Source organism: Cherax quadricarinatus, chromosome 62, assembly GCF_038502225.1.
Source record: "Cherax quadricarinatus isolate ZL_2023a chromosome 62, ASM3850222v1, whole genome shotgun sequence".
Classification (NCBI taxonomy): Eukaryota; Metazoa; Arthropoda; class Malacostraca; order Decapoda; family Parastacidae; genus Cherax; species Cherax quadricarinatus.
This window is the reverse complement of record NC_091353.1, coordinates 10,679,729-10,701,927: the sequence shown is the minus strand read 5'-3', so window position 1 is coordinate 10,701,927 and position 22,199 is coordinate 10,679,729. Positions and strand designations below refer to the sequence as shown.

The following is a 22,199-nucleotide window of genomic DNA, read 5'->3' as shown; positions in this document are numbered from 1 at the left end:
TTATTGTGTACCTCATATCCATCCTGTGGATGGTAGTGGCTAGTTTATTGTGTACCTCATATCTATCCTGTGGATGGTAGTGGCTAGTTTATTGTGTACCTCATATCCATCTTGTGGATGGTAGTGGCTAGTTTATTGTGTACCTCATATCAATCCTGTGGATGGTAGTGGCTAGTTTATTGTGTATCTCATACCCATCCTGTGGATGGTAGTGGCTAGTTTATTGTGTACCTCATATCCATCTTGTGGATGGTAGTTGCGAGTTTATTGTGTACCTTATATCCATCTTGTGGATGGTAGTGGCTAGTTTATTGTGTACCTCATATCCATCCTGTGGATGGTAGTGGCGAGTTTATTGTGTACCTCATATCCATCCTGTGGATGGTAGTGGCTAGTTTATTGTGTACCTCATATCTATCCTGTGGATGGTAGTGGCTAGTTTATTGTGTACCTCATATCCATCTTGTGGATGGTAGTGGCTAGTTTATTTTGTACCTCATATCCATCCTGTGGATGGTAGTGGCTAGTTTATTGTGTACCTCATATCTATCCTGTGGATGGTAGTGGCTAGTTTATTGTGTACCTCATATCCATCTTGTGGATGGTAGTGGCTAGTTTATTTTGTACCTCATATCCATCCTGTGGATGGTAGTGGCTGGTTTATTGTGTATCTCATACCCATCTTGTGGATGGTAGTGGCTAGTTTATTGTGTACCTCATATCCATCTTGTGGATGGTAGTTGCTAGTTTATTGTGTACCTCTTATCCATCCTGTGGATGGTAGTGGCTAGTTTATTGTGTATCTCATACCCATCCTGTGGGTGGTAGTGGTTAGTTTATTGTGTACCTCATATCCATCTTGTGGATGGTAGTGGCTAGTTTATTGTGTACCTCATATCCATCCTGTGGAAGGTAGTGGCTAGTTTATTGTGTATCTCATACCCATCCTGTGGATGGTAGTGGCTAGTTTATTGTGTACCTCATATCCATCTTGTGGATGGTAGTGGCTAGTTTATTGTGTACCTCATATGCAGCCTGTGGATGGTAGTGGCTAGTTTACTGTGTACCTCATATCCAGCCTGTGGATGGTAGTGGCTAGTTTATTGTGTACCTCATATCCCTCCTGTGGATGGTAGTGGCTAGTTTATTGTGCACCTCATATCCATCCTGTGGATGGTAGCCGCTAGTTTATTGAGTACCTCATATCCAGCCTGTGGATGGTAGTGGCTAGTTTATTGTGCACCTCATATCCATCCTGTGGATGGTAGTGGCTAGTTTATCGTGTATCTCATATCCATCCTGTGGATGGTACTGGCTAGTTTATTTTGCACCTCATATCCATCCTGTGGATGGAAGTGGCTAGTTTATTTTGTACCTCATATCCATCTTGTAGATGGTAGTGGCTAGTTTACTGTGTACCTCATATCCATCCTGTGGATGGTAGTGGATAGTTTATTGTGTATCTCATACCCATCGTGTAGATGGTAGTGGCTAGTTTATTGTGTACCTCATGTCCATCCTGTGGATGGTAGTGGCTAGTTTATTGTGTACCTCATATCCATCTTGTGGATGGTAGTAGCCAGTTTATTGTGTGCCTCATATCCATCTTGTGGATGGTAGAGGCGAGTTTATTGTGTACCTCATATCCATCCTGTGGATGGTAATGGCTAGTTTATTGTGTACCTCATATCTATCCTGTGGATGGTAGTAGCTAGTTTATTGTGTACCTCATATCCATCTTGTGGATGGTAGTGGCGAGTTTATTGTGTACCTCATATCCATCCTGAGGATGGTAGTGGCTAGTTTATTGTGTACCTCATATCCATCTTGTGGATGGTAGTGGCTAGTTTAATGAGTACCTCATATCCATCCTGTGGATGGTAGTGGCTAGTTTATTGTGTATCTCATACCCATCCTGTGGATGGTAGTTTCTAGTTTATTGTGTACCTCATATCCATCTTGTGGATGGTAGTTGCTAGTTTATTGTGTACCTCATATCCATCCTGTGAATGGTAGTGGCTAGTTTATTGTGTATCTCATACCCATCCTGGGGTAGTAATGGCTAGTTTATTGTGTACCTCATATCCATCCTTTGGATGGTAGTGGCTAGTTTATTGTGTACCTCATATCCATCCTGTTGATGGTAGTGGCTAGTTTATTGTGTACCTCATATCCATCTTGTGGATGGTAGTGGCTAGTTTATTGTGTACCTCATATCCATCATGTGGATGGTAGTGGCTAGTTTATTGTGTACCTCATATCCATTTTGTGGATGGTAGTAGCTAGCTTATTGTTTACCTCATATGCAGCCTGTGGATGGTAGTGGCTAGTTTACTGTGTACCTCATATCCAGCCTGTGGATGGTAGTGGCTAGTTTATTGTGAACCTCATATCCATCCTGTGGATGGTAGTGGCTAGTTTATTGTGCACCTCATATCCATCCTGTGGATGGTAGCCGCTAGTTTATTGAGTACCTCATATCCAGCCTGTGGATGGTAGTGGCTAGTGTATTGTGCACCTCATATCCATCCTGTTGATGGTAGTGGCTATTTTATTGTGTATCTCATATCCATCCTGTGGATGGTACTGGCTAGTTTATTTTGCACCTCATATCCATCCTGTGGATGGTAGTGGCTAGTTTATTTTGTACCTCATATCCATCTTGTGAATGGTAGTGGCTAGTTTATTGTGCACCTCATATCCATCATGTGGATGGTAGTGGCTAGTTTATTGTGTACCTCATATCCATCCTGTGGATGGTAGTGTATAGTTTACTCTGCACCTCATATGCAACATGTGAATGGTAGTGTATAGTTTATTGTGTACCTCATATCCATCCTGTGGATGGTAGTGGCTAGTTTATTGTGTACCTCATATCCATCCTGTGGATGGTAGTGGCTAGTTTATTGTGTACCTCATATCCATCCTGTGGATGGTAGTGGCTAGTTTTTTGTGCTTCTCATATCTATCCTGTGGATTGTAGTGGCTAGTTTATTGTGCACATCATATCCATCCTGTGCATGGTAATGACTAGTTTATTGTGTACCCCATATCCATCCTGTGCATGGTAATGACTAGTTTATTGTGTACCCCATATCCATCCTGTGGATGGTAGTGGCAAGCTTATTGTGTACCTCATATGCATTGTGTGGATGGTAGTGGCTAGTTTATTGTGCACCTCATATCCATACTGTTTATGGTAGTGGCTAGTTTATTGTACACCTCATATCCATCCTGTGGATGGTAGTGACTATTTTATTCTGTACCTTATATCCATCCTGTGGATGGTAGTGGCTAGTTTATTGTGTACCTCATATCCATCCTGTGGATGGTAGTGTCTAGTTTATTGTGCACCTCATATCCATCTTGTGGATGGTAGTGGCTAGTTTATTGTGCACCTCATGTGCCTCCTGTGAATGGTAGTGGCTAGTTTATTGCGTACCTCATATCCATCCTGTGGATGGTAGTGGCTAGTTTGTTGTACACCTCATATCCATCCTGTGGATGGTAGTGGCTAGTTTATTGTGTACCTCATATCCATCCTGTGGATGGTAGTGGCTAGTTTATTGTGCACCTCATATCCATCCTGTGGATGGTAGTTGCTAGTTTATTGTGCACCTCACATCCATCCTGTGGATGGTAGTGGCTAGTTTATTGTGTATCTCATATTCATCCTGTGGATGGTAGCGGCTAGTTTATTGTGCACCTCATATCCATCCTGTGGATTGTAGTGGCTAGTTTATTGTGTACCTCATATCCATCTTGTGGATGGTAGTGGCTAGTTTATTGTGTACCTCATATGCATCCTGTTGATGGTAGTGGCTAGTTTATTGTGCACCTCATATCCATCCTGTGAATGGTAGTGCCTAGTTTATTGTGCTCCTCATATCTATCCTCTGGATGGTAGTGGCGAGTTTCTTGTGTACCTCATATGCATCCTGTGGATGGTAATGACTAGTTTATTGTGTACCTCACATCCATCCTGTGGATGGTAGTGGCTAATTTATTGTGTACCTCATATGCATCCTGTGGATGGTAGTGGCTAGTTTGTTGTGCACCTCATATCCATCCTGTGGATGGTAATGACTAGTTTCTTGTGTACCTCATATCCATCCTGTGGATGGTAATGACTAGTTTCTTGTGTACCTCATATGCATCCTGTGGATGGTAGTGGCTAGTTTGTTGTGCACCTCATATCCATCCTGTGGATGGTAATGACTAGTTTATTGTGTACCTCATATCCATCCTGTGGATGGTAGTGGCTAATTTATTGTGCACCTCACATCCATCCTGTGGATGGTAGTGGCTAGTTTATTGTGTACCTCATATGCATCGTGTGGATGGTAGTGGCTAGTTTATTGTGCACCTCATATCCATCCTGTGGATGGTAGTGACTAGTTTATTCTGTACCTCATATCCATCCAGTGGATGGTAGTGGCTAGTTTGTTGTGCACCTCATATCCATCCTGTGGATGGTAGTGACTAGTTTATTCTGTACCTCATATCCATCCTGTGGATGGTAGTGGCTAGTTTATTGTGTACCTCATATCCATCCTGTGGATGGTAGTGGCTAGTTTGTTGTGCACCTCATATCCATCCTGTGGATGGTAGTGACTAGTTTATTCTGTACCTCATATCCATCCTGTGGATGGTAGTGGCTAGTTTATTGTGTACCTCATATCCGTCCTGTGGATGGTAGTGTCTAGTTTATTGTGCACCTCATATCCATCCTTTGGATGGTAGTGGCTAGTTTTTTGTGCACCTCATATGCATCCTGTGAATGGTAGTGGCTAGTTTATTGTGTACCTCATATCCATCCTGTGGATGGTAGTGGCTAGTTTATTGTGGACCTCATGTCCATCCCGTGGGTGATAGTGGTTGGTTTATTGTGCACCTGATATCCATCTTGTGGATGGTAGTGGCTAGTTTATTGTGTACCTCATATGCATCCTGTTGATGGTAGTGGCTAGTTTACTGTGTACCTCATATCCATCCTGTTTATGGTAGTGGCTAGATTATTGTACTCCTCATATCCTTCCTGTTGATGGTAGTGGCTAGTTTATTGTGTACCTCATATCCATCCTGTGGATGGTAGTGGCTAGTTTATTTTGTATCTCATATCCATCCTGTGGATGGTAGTAGCTAGTTTATTTTGTACCTCTTATCCATCCTGTGGATGGTAGTGGCTAGTTTATTGTGTACCTCATATCCATCCTGTGGATGGTAGTGGCTAGTTTATTGTGTACCTCATATCCTTCCTGTCAGTGGTAGTGGCTAGTTTATTGTGTACCTCATGTCCATTCTGTGGATGGTAGTGGCTAGTTTATTGTGTACCTCATATCCATCCTGTGGATGGTAGTGGCTAGTTTATTGTGTACCTCATATCCATCCTGTTGATGGTAGTGGCTAGTTTATTGTGTACCTCATATCCATCCTGTGAATGGTAGTGGCTAGTTTATTGTGTACCTCATGTCCATTCTGTGGATGGCAGTGGCGAGTTTATTGTGTACCTCATATCCATCCTGTTGATGGTAGTGGCTAGTTTATTGTGTACGTCATATCCATCCTGTGAATGGTAGTGGCTAGTTTATTGTGTACCTCATGTCCATTCTGTGGATGGTAGTGGCGAGTTTATTGTGTACCTCATATCCATCGTGTGGATGGTAGTGGCTAGTTTATTGTGTATCTCATATCCATCCTGTGGATGGTAGTGGCTAGTTTATTGTGTACCTCATATCCATCCTGTGTCTGGTAGTGGTTAGTTTTTTGTGTACCTCATATCCGTCCTGTGGATGGTAGTGGCTAGTTTATTGTGTACCTCATATCCATCCTGTGGATGGTAGTGGCTAGTTTATTGTGTACCTCATATCCATCCTGTGGATGGTAGTGGCTAGTTTATTGTGTATCTCATGTCTATCCCGTAGATTGTAGTGGCTAGTTTATTGTGTACCTCATGTCTATCCTGTGGATTGTAGTGGCTAGTTTATTGTATATCTCATATCCATCCTGTGGACGGCAGCTCAAGAACCTATGGATACACAAAAGGCCCAGGAACTAGACTCCAAGAGGGTTAACAGGAGAACATTTGGATTTACATCTACAACTCATCTGTTACAAGCACATTTAGGACATTTGCTTAATATATCTGGTATCTTATTTGCATTAACCTAACAGAAACTATAAGACACTGACCGTTCATCTCTGAGGATTTTGAGGGTGTGTGGAGGTCGGACCTCGTCACTCCCATGTTGCTGCCGTACTTATATACGGTGACAACCATCACCAACACTGCCACTGCTAGTACCAATGTGGTAGACGACCCTGACACTCTGCCACACCGTCCCATTCTGACCAACATAAAGGAAAAATTATATATATATATATATATATATGTATGTATATATATATATATATATATATATATATATATATATATATATATATATATATATATATATATATATATATATATATATATATATATACATATATATATATGGACCCTTGAATGTCGTGATTAATCCGCTCCGGAGAGTTTGCTGAAATTCAAAATTCACAATTTTCACAACCATTTTCCCCCTAAGAAATAATGTTAATCAAATTAATCCGTTCCAGAAACCCAAAAATATTTAAAAAATATTTTTTTTACATTAAATGTACACTTATCTACATAGAAAACAATGAGACATGAAGAATAACACAATAACTTCACTGAAGAGTTGTTGATGTATGGAAGACGGGAGGAGGGGAGAGGATGGAAGAGTTACTATTGTCTGGAAAGGGAATCCCCTTCAAGACTTCAGGTACCAAGTCCTTTTCCAGGGTTACTTCCCTTCTTTGTTTTTTACTGTTACTAGGACCAGCTTGAGAGTCACTGGACCCGTCACTCAAAAAATTGTTCCAGAAAGGTCGGTTTCTGGCGTTTCTATAAAATTTGCCTAAAATGAGACAAGACGTTGTCATTGAACATGTCGCATACACGGCCTGCAACAGCTTTGTCAGGGTGATGTTCCTCCATAAATCTTTCCATCTTTCCATCTCCTTAATCTCTGAAGAAAGCAACTTCTTCCCTCTCTCTTCCTCCTCCTCTGCAGCAATTTCCTGAGCTGTGGTCTGTTGTTGTTGCAGATTAAGGTCTAGCAGCTCTTCAGTGGTTAGCTCTTCACTGTGGTCCTCCACCAACTCTTCCACATCCTCCCCACTAACCTCCAACCCCAGTGACTTCCCCAGTGCCACAATAGATTCCACAAATTAGACACATGTGCAACTCTTGGGTATCTTTATTGAGGAAACGTTTCGCCACACAGTGGCTTCATCAGTCCAACTTCTTGGGATCTTAATACTTGGGAATTCTTCGCTTGCCTAATTCTTGGGCACGACCTACTTCAACATTGAACAAATGTTACACGACCTATGACTTCTGCACCTCTCCTGCCAACGGTTTATAAGCTCCTTCTCAGCACGTATGCCGTATTCTATTCAAGATTGATGGACTGACCACATCGACTCAAGGTTGAGGGACTGATTACCTCATTCTCCTCCTGTTCTTCAAGATTCTCCTTTGTATGGACTGATGAAGCCACTGTGTGGCGAAACGTTTCCTCAATAAAGATACCCAAGAGTTGCACATGTGTCTAATTTATCAACATGTCGGTTCTCTGAACCATTCATCTACATAGACTCCACAACTGGCATAGGGTTGTCAGGGTCAGCCTCAAACTCTTCAAAATCTTTGTCGAGAACACATTCTGGCCACAATTTTCTCCAAACAGAGTTAATCATCCTGGAAGTCACTCCCTGCCAAGCCTTACTTATAAGGTTTATACAATGGAGGATATTGAAGTGATCTTTCCAGAACTCTCTTAGGGTCAATTCAGAGTCCGAGGTTATGTTAAAGCACCTTTGAAACATTGCTTTGATGTAGAGTTTTTTGAAGTTTGAAATGATCTGCTGGTCCATGAGCTGGAGGAGAGGAGTGGTATTAGAGGGAAAGAACTTCACTGTGATCAAATCAAACTCCCTCACCATTTGCTCTTCCAAGTCTGGAGGATCAGCAGGTGCAATGTCCATTATCGGGAGGCATTTCATCCGACCGCTGATTTCTAAGCCAAATCATGAAAATCAAACCAATATATATATATATATATATATATATATATATATATATATATATATATATATATATATATATATATATATATATGTCGTGCCGAATAAGTAAAACTGGTCAATTAGCAAGAACTCATTTAAAATTAAGTCCTTTCTGAAATTTTCTCTTACACGTTTAAAGATATATTTTTTTCATTAATGTGAATGTAAAAATTTATAATTTTGAACCAAAAGAATCTTAGAAAACTTACCTAACCTTATTATAACAAGAACAATTTATTTTAGCCTAACCCAACTAAATATATTTTAGATTTGTTTACAATAATTTAATACTAAACAAACACAGTGAAATATATTTTTTTCGTTAGGTTCAGAACGATTTTGGCGAAATTATTGCATACACAAATTTTCACTTGTCCTATATGGCAAGATGAGCGTTGCTATTTAAGCCAAGATCGCAAGTTCTGCCTATTCGGCACGACATATATATATATACACATATACACACACACACATATATATATATATATATATATATATATATATATATATATATGTCGTGCCGAATAGGCAGAACTTGCGATCTTGGCTTAAATAGCAACGTTCATCTTGCCATATAGGACAAGTGAAAATTTGTGTATGCAATAATTTCGCCAAAATCATTCTGAACCTAACGAAAAAAAATATATTTCACTGCGTTTGTTTAGTATTAAATTATTGTAAAGAAATCTAAAATATATTTAGTTGGGTTAGGATAAAATAAATTGTTCTTGTTATGATAAAGTTAGGTAAGTTTTATAAGATTCTTCTGGTGCAAAATTATAAATTTTTACATCAACATTAATTAAAAAAGTATATCTTTAAACGTATAAGAGAAAATTTCAGAAAGGACTTAATTTTGAATGAGTTCTTGCTAATTGGCCAGTTTTACATATTCGGCACGACATGTATATATACATATATATGCGCGCGCGCGCGCGAGCGTGTGTGCGTGTGTGTGTGTGTGTGTGTGTGTGTGTGTGTGTGTGTGTGTGTGTGTGTGTGTATGCGTGTACTCACCTAGTTGAGGTTGCAGGGGTCGAGTCCCAGCTCCTGGGCCCGCCTCTTCACTGATCGCTACTAGGTCACTCCTTGAACCGTGTGCTTTATCATACCTCTTCTTAAAGCTATGTATAGATCCTGCCTCCACTACATAGCTTCCCAAACTATTCCACTTCCTGACTACTCTGTGGCTGAAGAAATACTTCCTAACATCCCTGTGATTCACCTGTGTCTTCAATTTCCAACTGTGTCCCCTTGCTGCTGTGTCCCATCTCTGAAACATCATGTCTTTGTCCACCTTGTCAATTCCTCACAGTATTTTATATGTCGTTATCACGCGTCCCCTATCTCTCCTGTCCTCCAGTGTCGTCAGGTCGAGTTCCCTTAACCTCTCCTCGTAGGACATACCCCTTAGCTCTGGGACTAGTCTTGTTGCAAACCTTTGTACTCACCTAGTTGAACTCACCTAGCTGAGGTTGCAGGGATCGAGTCCAAGCTCCTGGAGCCGCCTCTTCACTGGTCACTACTAGGTCACTCTCCCTGAACCGTGAGCTTTATCATACCTCTGCTTAAAGCTATGTATGGATCCTGTGTGTGTGTGCATGTGTTTACTCACCTAGTTGTGGTTATGGTAGCAGGGGCCGAGTCATAGCTCCTGGTCCCGCCTCTTTACTGGTTGCTACAAGGTCACTTTTCCTGCTCCATGTTACTTTCATACCTCTTCTTCAAGCTGTGTATTGATCCTGCCTCCACTACATCACTCTCCAGATTGTTCCACTTCCTGACAACTCTGACTGAAGAAATACTTCCAAACATCTCTGTGATTCATCTAAGTCTTCAACTTCCAATTGTGACCCCTTGTTGCTGTGTCCCATCTCTGTAACATTCTGTGGCCTGTCATTTTCTCTTCTCAGATTTCCTGGGCTCTGCTGTGGTCTGTTAGGGCCTCCACATATAGCTTAGCTCTTTCATTTTCTACAGTCCCATCGATTGCTCCTGATGTGATTCTCTCTTTATCTCGGACTCCGCGATGGTCTGATAGGGCCTCTGCATACATTTTCCCTTCGTTCCCTACAGCCCCTTTGCTTGTGACTGAGGTAGCAGTCTCTGATGTCATTCCCAAAATGTTCTTTAGTTCTTTATGCTGTTTCAGATTTTTCAGTTCTTCTTCTAATCTCTGAATCTTAGCCTCTGCTGCTGTAACTTGTATCTCCCACTTCTGCTTTCAGCATCTATCCTCTCCTCCATTCTCATGCTTAGCTTTTCTAGTTTCTTTCCCCACTCATTTTCCCTTTTCATGAGCTCTGCTGCCCAGTCTTCCTTCGAAGACTCATCCTCCAGTCACCTGGTTTTCCTTCCTCCTCTCGGGCAGCCCATTTTTTTTTTTGATTGCCACAGAATGAAAAGCTTATGTAATTCTGTGTGTTTATTTTGTGGTGTGTTTGTCCGAGTGTGTGGGGGGGAGGGGCGGAGGGGCGGAGGGAGGGAGAGGGGGAAGCTGGAGACAGTGGCGAAGTGAGAGAAAGGTGGGGAGGGGGAGGGGGAGTGAGGAGAGAGGAGGAGGTAGAAGCAAAGGGGGAGAGAGAATGTAAGAGGTGGAAAGAGGGAGAGCAGGGGGAGAAAGAGGGGGGACCAGGGGAAGGAGTGGGAGATTTGTGGGGGAAGGGTGAGGGGGGAGAGTGTGTGTCTGTATATGTGAGAATGTGTGGGTGTAAATGTGTGTGTGTGTGTGTGTGTATGTGTGTGTGTGTGTGTGTGTGTGTGTGTGTGTGTGTGTGTGTGTGTGTGTGTGTGTGTGTGTGTACTCACCTATTTGTGGTTGCAGGGGTCGATTCATAGCTCCTGGCCTCGCCTCTTCACTGGTTGCTACTGGGTCCTCTCTCCCTGCTCCATGAGCTTTATCAAACCTCGTCTTAAAACTATGTATGGTTCCCGCCTCCACTACGTCACTTTCTAGGCTCTTCCACTGCCTAACAACTCAATGACTGAAGAAATACTTCCTAACATCCCTTTGACTCATCTGAGTCTTCAACTTCCAATTGTGACCTCTTGTTTCTGTGTCCCATCCTTGGAACATCCCGTCTTTGTCCACCTTGTCCATTCCGTGCAATATTTTATGTGTCGTTGTGAGGGAAAAGTTCAATTGATAGGAGTAGCAATGGAGTATATAGTAACAATAGTTTCATTGCCGGCTACTTGTTAAGGTAGGGTCAGTCTAGGTCCCGCTGTCCCTTCCCCTCCTTCTTCCCCCGCCCGAAAGGTGACGTGTGGGGCTCCGGTCCAAACAGTAATCACTAGACTCACAGCTCCCAGCACTGCTGTAAGTACATGCCTGCCTTGTATTCTAGTGGATTTATTGGTTGAAAGCTTCACTTTTGACAATAATAAACTTAGTCCTTTCAGTCTTGCTCTAAGTTGACTGTTGTAATAATCACCACATCTTTTAGGTATTGTACTTATCATGGAGAGTGATTTCTTAAGCAGTGGGTAACCTGTCTATCTTTCCAGCTTGGATGACAGAGAGGGTCACCTGCCAATCAACGAGTAGAATTGAAGGAGACGGACTAACGTTCTGAGATGTCCCAAATTTTGATCCACTTACCTGTTTGTGTATGCAAGTAGCAGGATATAACCCCTCATCATTGCAGTGGAGAAAACCTGCTTTCCTGTCATCTGGAAGGATTATTGAAAGCTAGAAAATCTGTGAAGAACGAGCCGGTGGGTTGTCACCAACACCTGCGACCCCCCCCCCATCATCAGCAACGGCTACGATTTCAACAACACGCAGTGTCACCAACACCAGACACCCACGTTTTATATACATTTATATTAGTGTTGAATTCAGTTATCATTTATATTTTTCATTTTCCATTTTCTTTAATGTAGGATTAATACTTCATATTTAAGTGTTTTATATTTCATATTTCCTAAATAATAAAGTGTTTATGTTTGTCAGTTTTTATTCTTTTTCTATACATTAATTTTCCTGATGAGGAGCCAGCCTTGGTAATACTGTCTGAAGTTGTTACAGGGCTGAGTAAGCCTTCACAAGTGGCGACCTTGCCAGGATCAACTCTACTGGATCAAGATTCAACTCCATCTCGAATCTACCATTGGAATTTCAACGCCGCATACCACAGATGGTTACCACCAGCCATGAGTAATCATTCTCTATGGTAGGACTACAGTACAGGTATTTAAAAGATTTGGTGATTGTTATAGTCTCAATTTATTGTAAGTCAAGTCAGGCAGGATATAATAGTTAATTCTGCCACTTTTTCATGTGAGCTTGAAACACTTTGGAGGATTAGACTCTAGAGACCCGAGATTTTCTAGTGACAATTTGTTTCATTGAGCTCTTTATTATATCAAGGGAACTGTCATAGGACACTCTTGATTTGTTGGTGAGAAGATTGGATGGTCAAGTGACCCCATTCTACTTACTGTTTGCTCGGAGCCGGCATAGAACCCTTCGTTTTAATTAATACATATTGTTTAATTGAAGTAGGGATCGAGCCCTCTGGTTTATTTACAGTTTGAGCAGAGCAGGAATTGAACCCTCCATTTCCCCTGATAGTTTAAGTAATTCTTGCAGGCATGGAGGAATACCAGTTTTGGATGAATGCTGGAAGTAAGTTAGGAATAACAGGGAAAAAATTAGAATCTTTCATTAGTGCTAAGATCCAGGAAAGACTTGAAAGAGAGAGAATTGAGAGAGAAGAGAGACAGTTAGAAAGGGAAAGAGAAGAAGAAAAGGAGAGAGAGAGAATCGAAAGAGAAGAGAAAAAGGAGAGAGAGAGAATTGAGAGAGAAATCCAAGAAAGACGGTTAGAAAGAGAAAGAGAAGACAAAAAGGAGCGTGACAGACTTGATCGTGAAGAAAGAGCTAGAGAACGTGAGGAACAGGCTAAGATACATGAGGAACAGGCTAAAATAAGAGAACTTGAGGAAAAAGCAAAGGATAGAGAAGTTGAGGAAAAAGCTAGAGAACGTGAGGAAAAAGCTAGAGAACTTGAGTAATAGAGAGAGAAAAGGATCGCGAGCTCGAAAAAGCTCGCCTTGAATTAGAGAATAAAAAGTTAACTCTTACACAACAACAATTAGAGGAAGGAGTAATTGAACATCATGCAGCTAGTGCACATATTCCAACACCTAATTTACCTCCCTTCACAGAGGGGGAAGACATAACTTCATACATTATTAGGTTTGAAAATACCGCTACCCTCTGTGAATGGCCTGCTGACACCTGGGCTACCAGGTTAGGAATGTTATTTTCTGGTACAGCCTTGAATATCTATGCAACTTTGTCGCAGGATATTATATGTAATTATAACCTACTGAAGAAGGCAATCCTTAAAGCATATCAAAAACCCACTAATTCTTTCAGGAAAGATTTCAGGTATGCCACCTTACAGGCTGGCCAGAACTTTCAACAGTTACAGGTAACACTCTTTCGTTTGTTCGACTTTTGGATAGAGAGTTCAGGAATTGATCACAGTTATGAATCTCTTCGAGACTTCATGGTTGCTGGCCAGTTCCTGACAGCTCTTCCTCACCAGATACGAACATTCATCAGAGAACGTAACCTGATTAAAGCTGAGGAAGTTGCTGAGGCTGCTGACCTGTATGCTGAGGCTCACAATTCCTATAAAGACCTAAAGGGATCGAACCCTAAGGGCAAGGGTTCATCAGACCTGAAGAAATCAAAGCCTCTAGTGGAAAGTAAAATGACTTCTTTTATTCCTGTTTGTCATATGTGTGGTGTTAAGGGACATAAACGTCCAGATTGTCCTTCTAAGAAGGTCCAAAAAGTTGGAAGATGTTTTAAAGACTGTAATGACCAAGCAACCTTCTGTTCAGGAACAGTTAATGGACTTAATGTATCCACCATTTTACGAGACACTGGATGCACATGTATAGTCATTTCTGATAAGTTGTTCCCTAACCTTAAAGAAACTCATTCCTCTACTATACTTTCAGACTACTTGGGCCGTACGGACACTTTTCCTACAATCCGTTGTTACATTAGGTCTAAATGGTTCACGGGTTGGTCTGAAGCCGTACTAGCTCCCATCACTTCTTGCTCCGTACTAATAGATAATGTAAAAGGTGCCATTCTTCCTTCTGAGATTGACCTTTCATCAACAAAGGTGAACATAAGCTTTTCGGATCTTCTTCCTGTAGAATCAGAGAAGCCCCTCGAAAGTTCAGATGAGACAATGTCTCGCGAGATTCATGTGGGATTAAAAACCAGTGATGCTACTCTCGAAAGCGAGGTAGTAGGATCACCGGTTCACTTGTTAGATGAAAGTGAAGATATCACCTCCGATACCATAAATGTCTTGACTAGGGCTCAGACCAAAGCCCAGGCTTCTCCTACTATCCATCCTTTGATTTTCCCTGACTTTAAGCCTTTAGATATATCTAAGGACTCCTTTGTCAATTTACAACGTAATTGCCCTTCTCTTCAGAATTGCCATAATGCCGCTCAACAAAATCAAGTTATCCAAAGGAAAAACTTTTCATATAAATTTGAATATATAAAAGGTATCTTGTACAAGTCAGTATTCAAATTAAATTCAGATGAGATAGACTATTCCATCTTAGTTGTTCCAAGTCAATGCAGAGAGACTGTTCTTAAAATGGCTCATGACCTGCCAGTGGCCGGACATTTCTCGCATCGTAAAACCTTAAATAAAATTAGGGAAACCTATTTTTGGCCAAAATGTCCTCAGATGTCACTACCTATTGTAGATCGTGTAAAGTTTGCCAACTGTCATCCTCCCGAGGTACCAGGCGAGTACCTATGGTCAAAATGCCTATCTTTACGGTACCCTTTGAAAGAGTAGCTATTGACATCGTTGCTCCTTTATCTCCACTTTCATCTGGGGAACATAGATATATATTAACATTAGTTGATTATGCTTCGAGTGTCCCTGAAGCCATACCCTTAAAGACCATAACCACTACAGAGGTGGCTGAAGCCCTTTTGTCCATCTTCTCCAGAGTGGGCATCCCTAGAGAAATTTTGTCTGACCATGGGACACAATTCACATCTGACTTAATGCAACATCTATACCAACTTCTGGGAGTGAAGCCTCTCTTCACCACACCCTATCATCCCAGCTGTAATGGGAGGATTGAGCGCCAGCATTCGGTTCTCAAGTCCATTTTAAGGAAACTTTGCTCCCTTAAACCTAAGGAGTGGCATCGTTACCTACCCTGTGCTTTGTTTGCCATGAGGGAAGTTCCCAGTGACTCTTTGGGGTTTTCACCTTTTGAACTTCTCTATGGTAGACAGGCCAGAGGCCCATTGTCCATCCTTCATGACTTATGGACTAATGAGGAGGTAAATGCTGAGGTTCAGTCTTCTTACCAGTTTCTCCTTGACCTTAGATCCAAACTTGAGGAGACTTCTGACATAGTTTCGAAAAACTTAAGCTTGTCAATGGACCAGTACAAAACCTATTTTGACTCCAAAAGTCAGAGGAGAAGTTTTAAAGTAGGAGATGAAGTTCTGGTACTTTTGCCTATCAAGTCAAATAAATTATTAGTAGCATGGAAAGGTCCATATAAAGTATTAAAAATTTGTGGGAAAGTTGACTACCTCAAAGAAGTCAAGGGGAAACCTAAGCTTTATCATATCAACATCCTTAAGAAATATTACCGAAGAAATTCGGTTAACTGCCTTAATAACTTTGACTTAGTTTTTCCACACGAACTTGATACGACAACTGAAGAATGTAAGGTGTGCGTAATTGACACCTCTAACTTAGACTATGATGAAGAACTACATGACTTGGTGACTCTTGACCACTCGGACGCAACCAACATTAATATTAATGAATCTTTGGATGACCATAAGAGACATGAACTACTTCAATGTGTGAGTAACTTTTCAGACGTCTTTACTGATATTCCAGGTGTTACCTCCACGGTAGTCCATAAGATTGACTTAGTGACGGACAATCCTATCAAACGAAAATTATACCCAGTTCCAGTTCACCTTAGGGATGCATTTGACCGAGAGGTAGACAAATTATTAAAACTAAAGATCATTAAACCTTCAGTATCTACATATTGCTCACCAGTAGTCATGGTTAAGAAGGAGGATAATTCATATAGACTTGCTATTGACTTCAGAGGCCTTAATGCTATAACTCGGTGGGATGCTGAACCTATGCCCTTAATAGATAGCGATCTACACAAATTTTATGACGCTTCTTTCTTTTCAGAGATTGATATTGCGCAGGCATATCATCAAGTAATGTTAGATCCTTCTTCTAAGCAGTACACCGCTTTTCCTACACACCAAGGACTGATGCAATATAGAACTATGCCCTTCGGTTTGGTAACTGCCTGTGCTACCTACGTGAGACTGATGAGAAAGGTCTTGGGTAATATGCCAAATGTTTCAGTTTATTTTGATAACATTTACGTAATGACATCCACGTGTGGCGAACATATCCAAACATTAACATCAGTTTTGCGTAAGTTACGCTCACATGGCCTCACTGCCAAGCAGAAGAAATGCTTCCTTGGGTATAACAAGATTAGATATCTTGGACTTATACTTTCTAAAAACAAAGAAGCTTATGCGTAGCTTTCTTGGTTCTGTAAATTTTTATGCATGGTTTATTCCGAACCTTACTGATCTTACAGGCATCTTATCCGACTTCCTTAAAAAGTCTGTGAAGGAACCTATTGAACTTTCCGACGTAGCTCGGGAAAAGTTTAATGAGATTAAAAGTATCTTTTCGAAAGACCCTATACTTAAGATTCCAGATATTAATAAAACATTTTGTTTAAGAACTGATGCCTCCAATACTGGCTTAGGTGCGGTGTTACTACAATACCATGATGGTACTCCCTTCCCTGTATGCTTCCTAAGCCGGAAACTCCTTCCCGCAGAAACGAGATACTCCACCATAGAAAAGGAATGTTTGGCCCTTGTGTGGGGTATCTCCAAACTTAAATTTTATTTGCTGGGAAAAGAATTCATTTTAGAAACGGACCACAAACCTTTGATATACCTAGAAACTTTTAAGGGAACCAACAGTCGCCTCTTGAGGTGGACATTGGCACTCCAGGCTTTTAAGTTCCATATTGTGTATATCAATGGTTCATCCAATTATTTCTCTGACTGGTTAAGTCGTGACAGTCAGTAGAAGATTTGTTGCCTTACGCGACTTCCACATGTTAGAACTTTTTCCTCGCCTATTCTTCTTATACTCCTTGACTATAAGTCTTGGTATGGGGGACTGTGAGGGAAAAGTTCAATAGATAGGAGTAGCGATGGAGTATATAGTAACAATAGTTTCATTGCCGGCTACTTGTTAAGGTAGGGTAAGTCTAGCTCCCGCTATTCCCGCCTTTTTTTCCCCCACCCCGAAAGTGATAGTTTGATTGCCGGCTGCTTGTTAAGGTAGGGTCAGTCTAGGTCCCGCTGTCCCTTCCCCGACTTCTTCCCCCCCTCCCCGAAAGGTGACGTGTGGGGCTCTGGTCCAAACAGTAATCACTAGACTCACAGCTCCCAACACTACTGTAAGTACATGCCTGCCTTGTATTCTAGTGGATTTATTGGTTGAAAGCTTCACTTTTGACCAATAATAAACTTAGTCCTTTCAGTCTTGCTCTAAGTTGACTGTTGTAATAATCACCACGTCTTTTAGGTATTGTACTTATCGTGGAGAGTGATTTCTTAAGCAGTGGGTAACCTGTCTATCTTTCCAGCTTGGATGACAGAGAGGGTCATCTGCCAATCAACGAGTAGAATTGAAGGAGATGGACTAACGTTCTGAGATGTCCCAAATTTTGATCCACTTACCTGTTTGTGTATGCAAGTAGCAGGATATAACCCCTCATCATTGCAGTGGAGAAAACCTGCTTTCCTGTCATCTGGAAGGATTATTGAAAGCTAGAAAATCTGTGAAGAACGAGCCGGTGGGTTGCCATCAACACCTGCGACCCCCCCCCCATCATCAGCAACGGCTACGATTTCAACAACACGCAGTGTCACCAACACCAGACACCCACGTTTTATATACATTTATATTAGCGTTGAATTCAGTTATCATTTATATTTTTCATTTTCATTTTCTTTAATGTAGGATTAATACTTCTTATTTAAGTGTTTTATATTTCATATTTTCTAAATAATAAAGTGTTTATGTTTGTCAGTTTTTATTCTTTTTCTATACATTAATTTTCCTGAGGAGGAGCCAGCCTGAGTAATACTGAAGTTGTTACAGGGCTGAATAAGCCTTCACAGTCGTTATCATGTCTTCCCTGACCCTCCTGTCCTCCAGTGTCGTCAGGCCGATTTCCCTTAATCTTTCTTCGTAGTACATTCCCCTTAGCTCTGGGACTAGTCTTGTTGCAAACCTTTGCACTTTCTCTAATTTCTTGACGTGCTTGACCAGCTGTGGATTCCAAACTGGTGCTGCATACTCCAGTATGAGCCTGACGTATATGGTGTACAGAGTCTTGAACGATTCCTACCTGAGGTATCGGAATGCTATCCTTAGGTTTGCCAGACGCCCGTATGCTGCAGCAATTATCTGATTGATGTGTGCCTCAGGAGATGTGCTCTGTGTTATACTCATCCAAAGATCTTTTTCCTTGAGTGAGGTTTGCAGTCTTTGGCCACCTAGACTATACTGTGTCTGCGGTCTTCTTTGCCCTTCCCCGATCTTCATGACTTTGCATTTGGCAGGGTTAAATTTAAGGAGCCAGTTGCTGGACCAAGCTTGTAGCCTGTCCAGGTCTCTTTGTAGTCCTGCCTGATCCTCGACTGACTTGATTCTCCTCATTAACTTCACATCATCTGCAGTCTATCCCTTCCGTTATGTCATTCACATATACCAAGAACAGCACAGGTCCTAGGACTGACCCCTGTGGAATCCCGCTTGTCACAGGCGCCCACTCTAACACCTCGTCCCGTACTATGACTCGTTGTTGCCTCCCTGTCAGGTATTCTCTGATCCATTGCAGTGCCTTTCCTGTTATGTGTGCCTGATCCTCTAGCTTTTGCAGTAACCTCTTGTGAGGAACTGTGTCGAAGGCCTTCTTGCAGTCAAAAAAAATGCAGTCTATGCACCACTCTCTCTCTTGTCTTACTTCTGTCACCTTGTCATAAAACTCTAATAGGTTTGTGACACAGGATTTTCCCTCCCTGAAACCGTGCTGGTTGTCAATTATACACTTGTTTCTTTCCAGGTGCTCCACCACTCTCTTCCTGATGATCTTCTCCATGACCTTGCATACTATACACGTTAGTGACACAGGTCTCTAGTTTAATGCCTCATGTCTATCTCATTTTTTAAAAACTGGGACTACATTTGCCAGCTTCCATACCTCAGAAAGTTGCCCAGTTTCAATGGATGTGTTGAAGATCTTTGTTAGTGGCACACACAGCATCTCTGCTCCCTCTCTAAGGACCCATAGAGAGATGTTGCCTGGTCCCACCGCCTTTGAGGTGTCAAGTTCACATAGCAGCTTCTTCACCTCCTCCTTGGTTATGTGTACCTCATCCAGCACTTGTTGGTGTACCTCCCTGTTCTGATTTCCTGGAGTCCTACCAGTGTGTGTGTGTGTGTGTGTGTGTGTGTGTGTGTGTGTGTGTGTGTGTGTGTGTGTGTGTGTGTGTGTGTGTGTGTGTGTGTGTGCGTGTGTGTGTGTGCGTTTGATGTGCGTGTGTGTGTGTGTGTGTGTGTGTGTGTGTGTGTATGATGTGTGTGTGTGTGTGTGTGTGTGTGTGTGTGTATTTGATGTGTGTGTGTGTGTGTGTGTGTGTGTGTGTGTGTGTGTGTGTGTGTGTGTGTGTGTGTGTGTGTGTGTGTGTGTGTATACTCACCTAATTGTACTCACCTAATTGTGGTTGCAGGGGTCGAGACTCAGCTCCTTGCCCCGCCTCTTCACTGATCGCTACTGGGTCCTCTCTCTCTCTGCTTCCTGAGCTTTGTCATACCTCTTCTTAAAACTATATATGGTTCCTGCCTCCACTACTTCACTTGCTAGGCTATTCCACTTGCTGACAACTCTATGACTGAAGAAATACTTCCTAACGTCCCTGTGACTCGTCTGAGTCTTCAGCTTCCAGTTGTGACCCCTTGTCCCTGTGTCCCCTCTCTGGAACATCCTATCTCTGTCCACCTTGTCTATTCCCCGCAGTATCTTGTATGTCGTTATCATGTCTCCCCTGACCCTTCTGTCCTCCAGTGTCGTCAGTCCGATTTCCCTTAACCTTTCCTCGTACGACATTCCCTTGACCTCTGGGACTAGCCTTGTTGCAAACCTTTGTGCTTTCTCTAACTTCTTGACGTGCTTGACCAGGTGTGGTTTCCAGACTGGTGCTGCATACTCCAGTATGGGCCTAACATACACAGTGTACAGTGTCTTGAACGATTCCTTATTAAGGTATCGGAACGCTATTCTCAGGTATGCCAGGCGCCCGTATGCTGCAGCGGTTATTTGGTTGATGTGGGCCTCCGGTGATGTGCTCGGTGTTATGGTCACCCCAAGGTCTTTCTCCCTGAGTGAGGTCTGTAGTCTTTGTCCACCTAGCCTATACTCTGTCTGCGGTCTTCTTTGCCCCTCCCCAATCTTCATGACTTTGCATTTGGCTGGATTGAATTCGAGAAGCCAGTTACTGGACCACATGTCCAGCCTGTCCAGGTCTCTTTGCAGTCCTGCCTCATCCTCGTCCGATTTAATTCTTCTCATCAACTTCACGTCATCTGCGAACAGGGACACTTCAGAGTCTATTCCTTCCATCATGTCGTTCACATATATCAAAAATTGCACTGGTCCTAGAACTGACCCCTGTGGGACCCCGCTCGTAACAGGCGCCCACTGTGATACCTCTTCACGTACCATGACTCGTTGCTGCCTCCCTGTCAGGTATTCCCTTATCCATTGCAGTGCCCTCCCTTTTACATGCGCCTGATCTTCCAGCTTCTGCACTAATCTCTTGTGGGGAACTGTGTCAAAGGCGTTCCTGCAGTCTAGGAAAACGCAATCTACCCACCCCTCTCTCTCGTGTCTTACTTCTGTTACCTTGTCATAAAACTCCAGGAGGTTTGTGATACAAGATTTGCCTTCCATGAACCCATGCTGGTTTTCATTTATAATCTTGTTCCTTTCCAGGTGTTCGACCACTCTCCTCCTGATAATCTTCTCCATGACTTTGCACACAATACATGTCAGAGACACAGGTCTGTAGTTTAGTGCCTCGTTTCTGTTTCCTTTCTTAAATATGGGGACTACATTAGCTGTCTTCCATTTCTCAGGTAGTTGCCCAGTTTCAAGGGATGTGTTGAAGATTGTGGTTAGAGGCACGCACAGCATCTCTGTTCCTTCTCTAAGGAACCATTGGGAGATGTCCTGTCCCATCGCCTTTGAGGTGTCAAGGTCACTTAAGAGCTTCTTCACCTCCTCCTCAGTTGTTCGTATGTCATCCAACACTTGTTGGTATATTCCCTCTTGATGTTCCCTTCTGTCTTCCCACAGCCCTTCCTGTCTCTACTGTAAAAACTTCCTTAAATCTCCTGTTCAGCTCCTCGCATACCTCCTGATCATTTCTTGTGAGTTCTCCACCTTCTGACCTTAATCTGATCACCTGGTCTTTGACTGATGTCTTCCTCCTGATGTGGCTATACAACAGTTTCGGGTCAGTCTTGATTCTCGATGCTATGTCATTTTCATACTGTCGTTGGGCCTCCCTCCTTACCTGTGCGTACTCATTCCTGGCTCTGCGACTGATCTCCCTATTTTCGTGTGTTCTCTGCCTTCTGTACTTTTTCCATTCTCTATTGCATTTTGTTTTTGCCTCCTTACACCGTCGGGTAAACCAGGGGCTCGTTCTGGTCTTCCCGTTGTTACTGTTGCCCTTGGGAATAAACCTTTCCACTGACTCCTTGCATTTTGTTGTTACATATTCCATCATTTCATTTACTGGCTTTCCTGCCAGTTCTCTGTCCCACTGGACCTCCCGCAGGAAGTTCTTCAACCCTATGTAGTCCCCTCTTTTATAGTCAGGCTTTTCCCAT

The 22,199-nt window shown here is 42.3% G+C and overlaps 1 protein-coding gene across 1 annotated transcript in view; it reads right to left on the bottom strand.

The window, feature by feature from the left end:
- The window catches only part of LOC128687290 (protein Star), a 61,067-nt gene that overhangs the window by 29,546 nt on the left and 9,322 nt on the right, over window positions 1-22,199 (bottom strand). The window contains exon 2 of the mRNA XM_070098429.1: window positions 6,193-6,347. Within this exon, the coding sequence (XP_069954530.1) occupies window positions 6,193-6,346 (154 nt within the window). The 5' untranslated portion in view covers window position 6,347. The remainder of the gene's footprint in view (window positions 1-6,192; window positions 6,348-22,199) is intronic.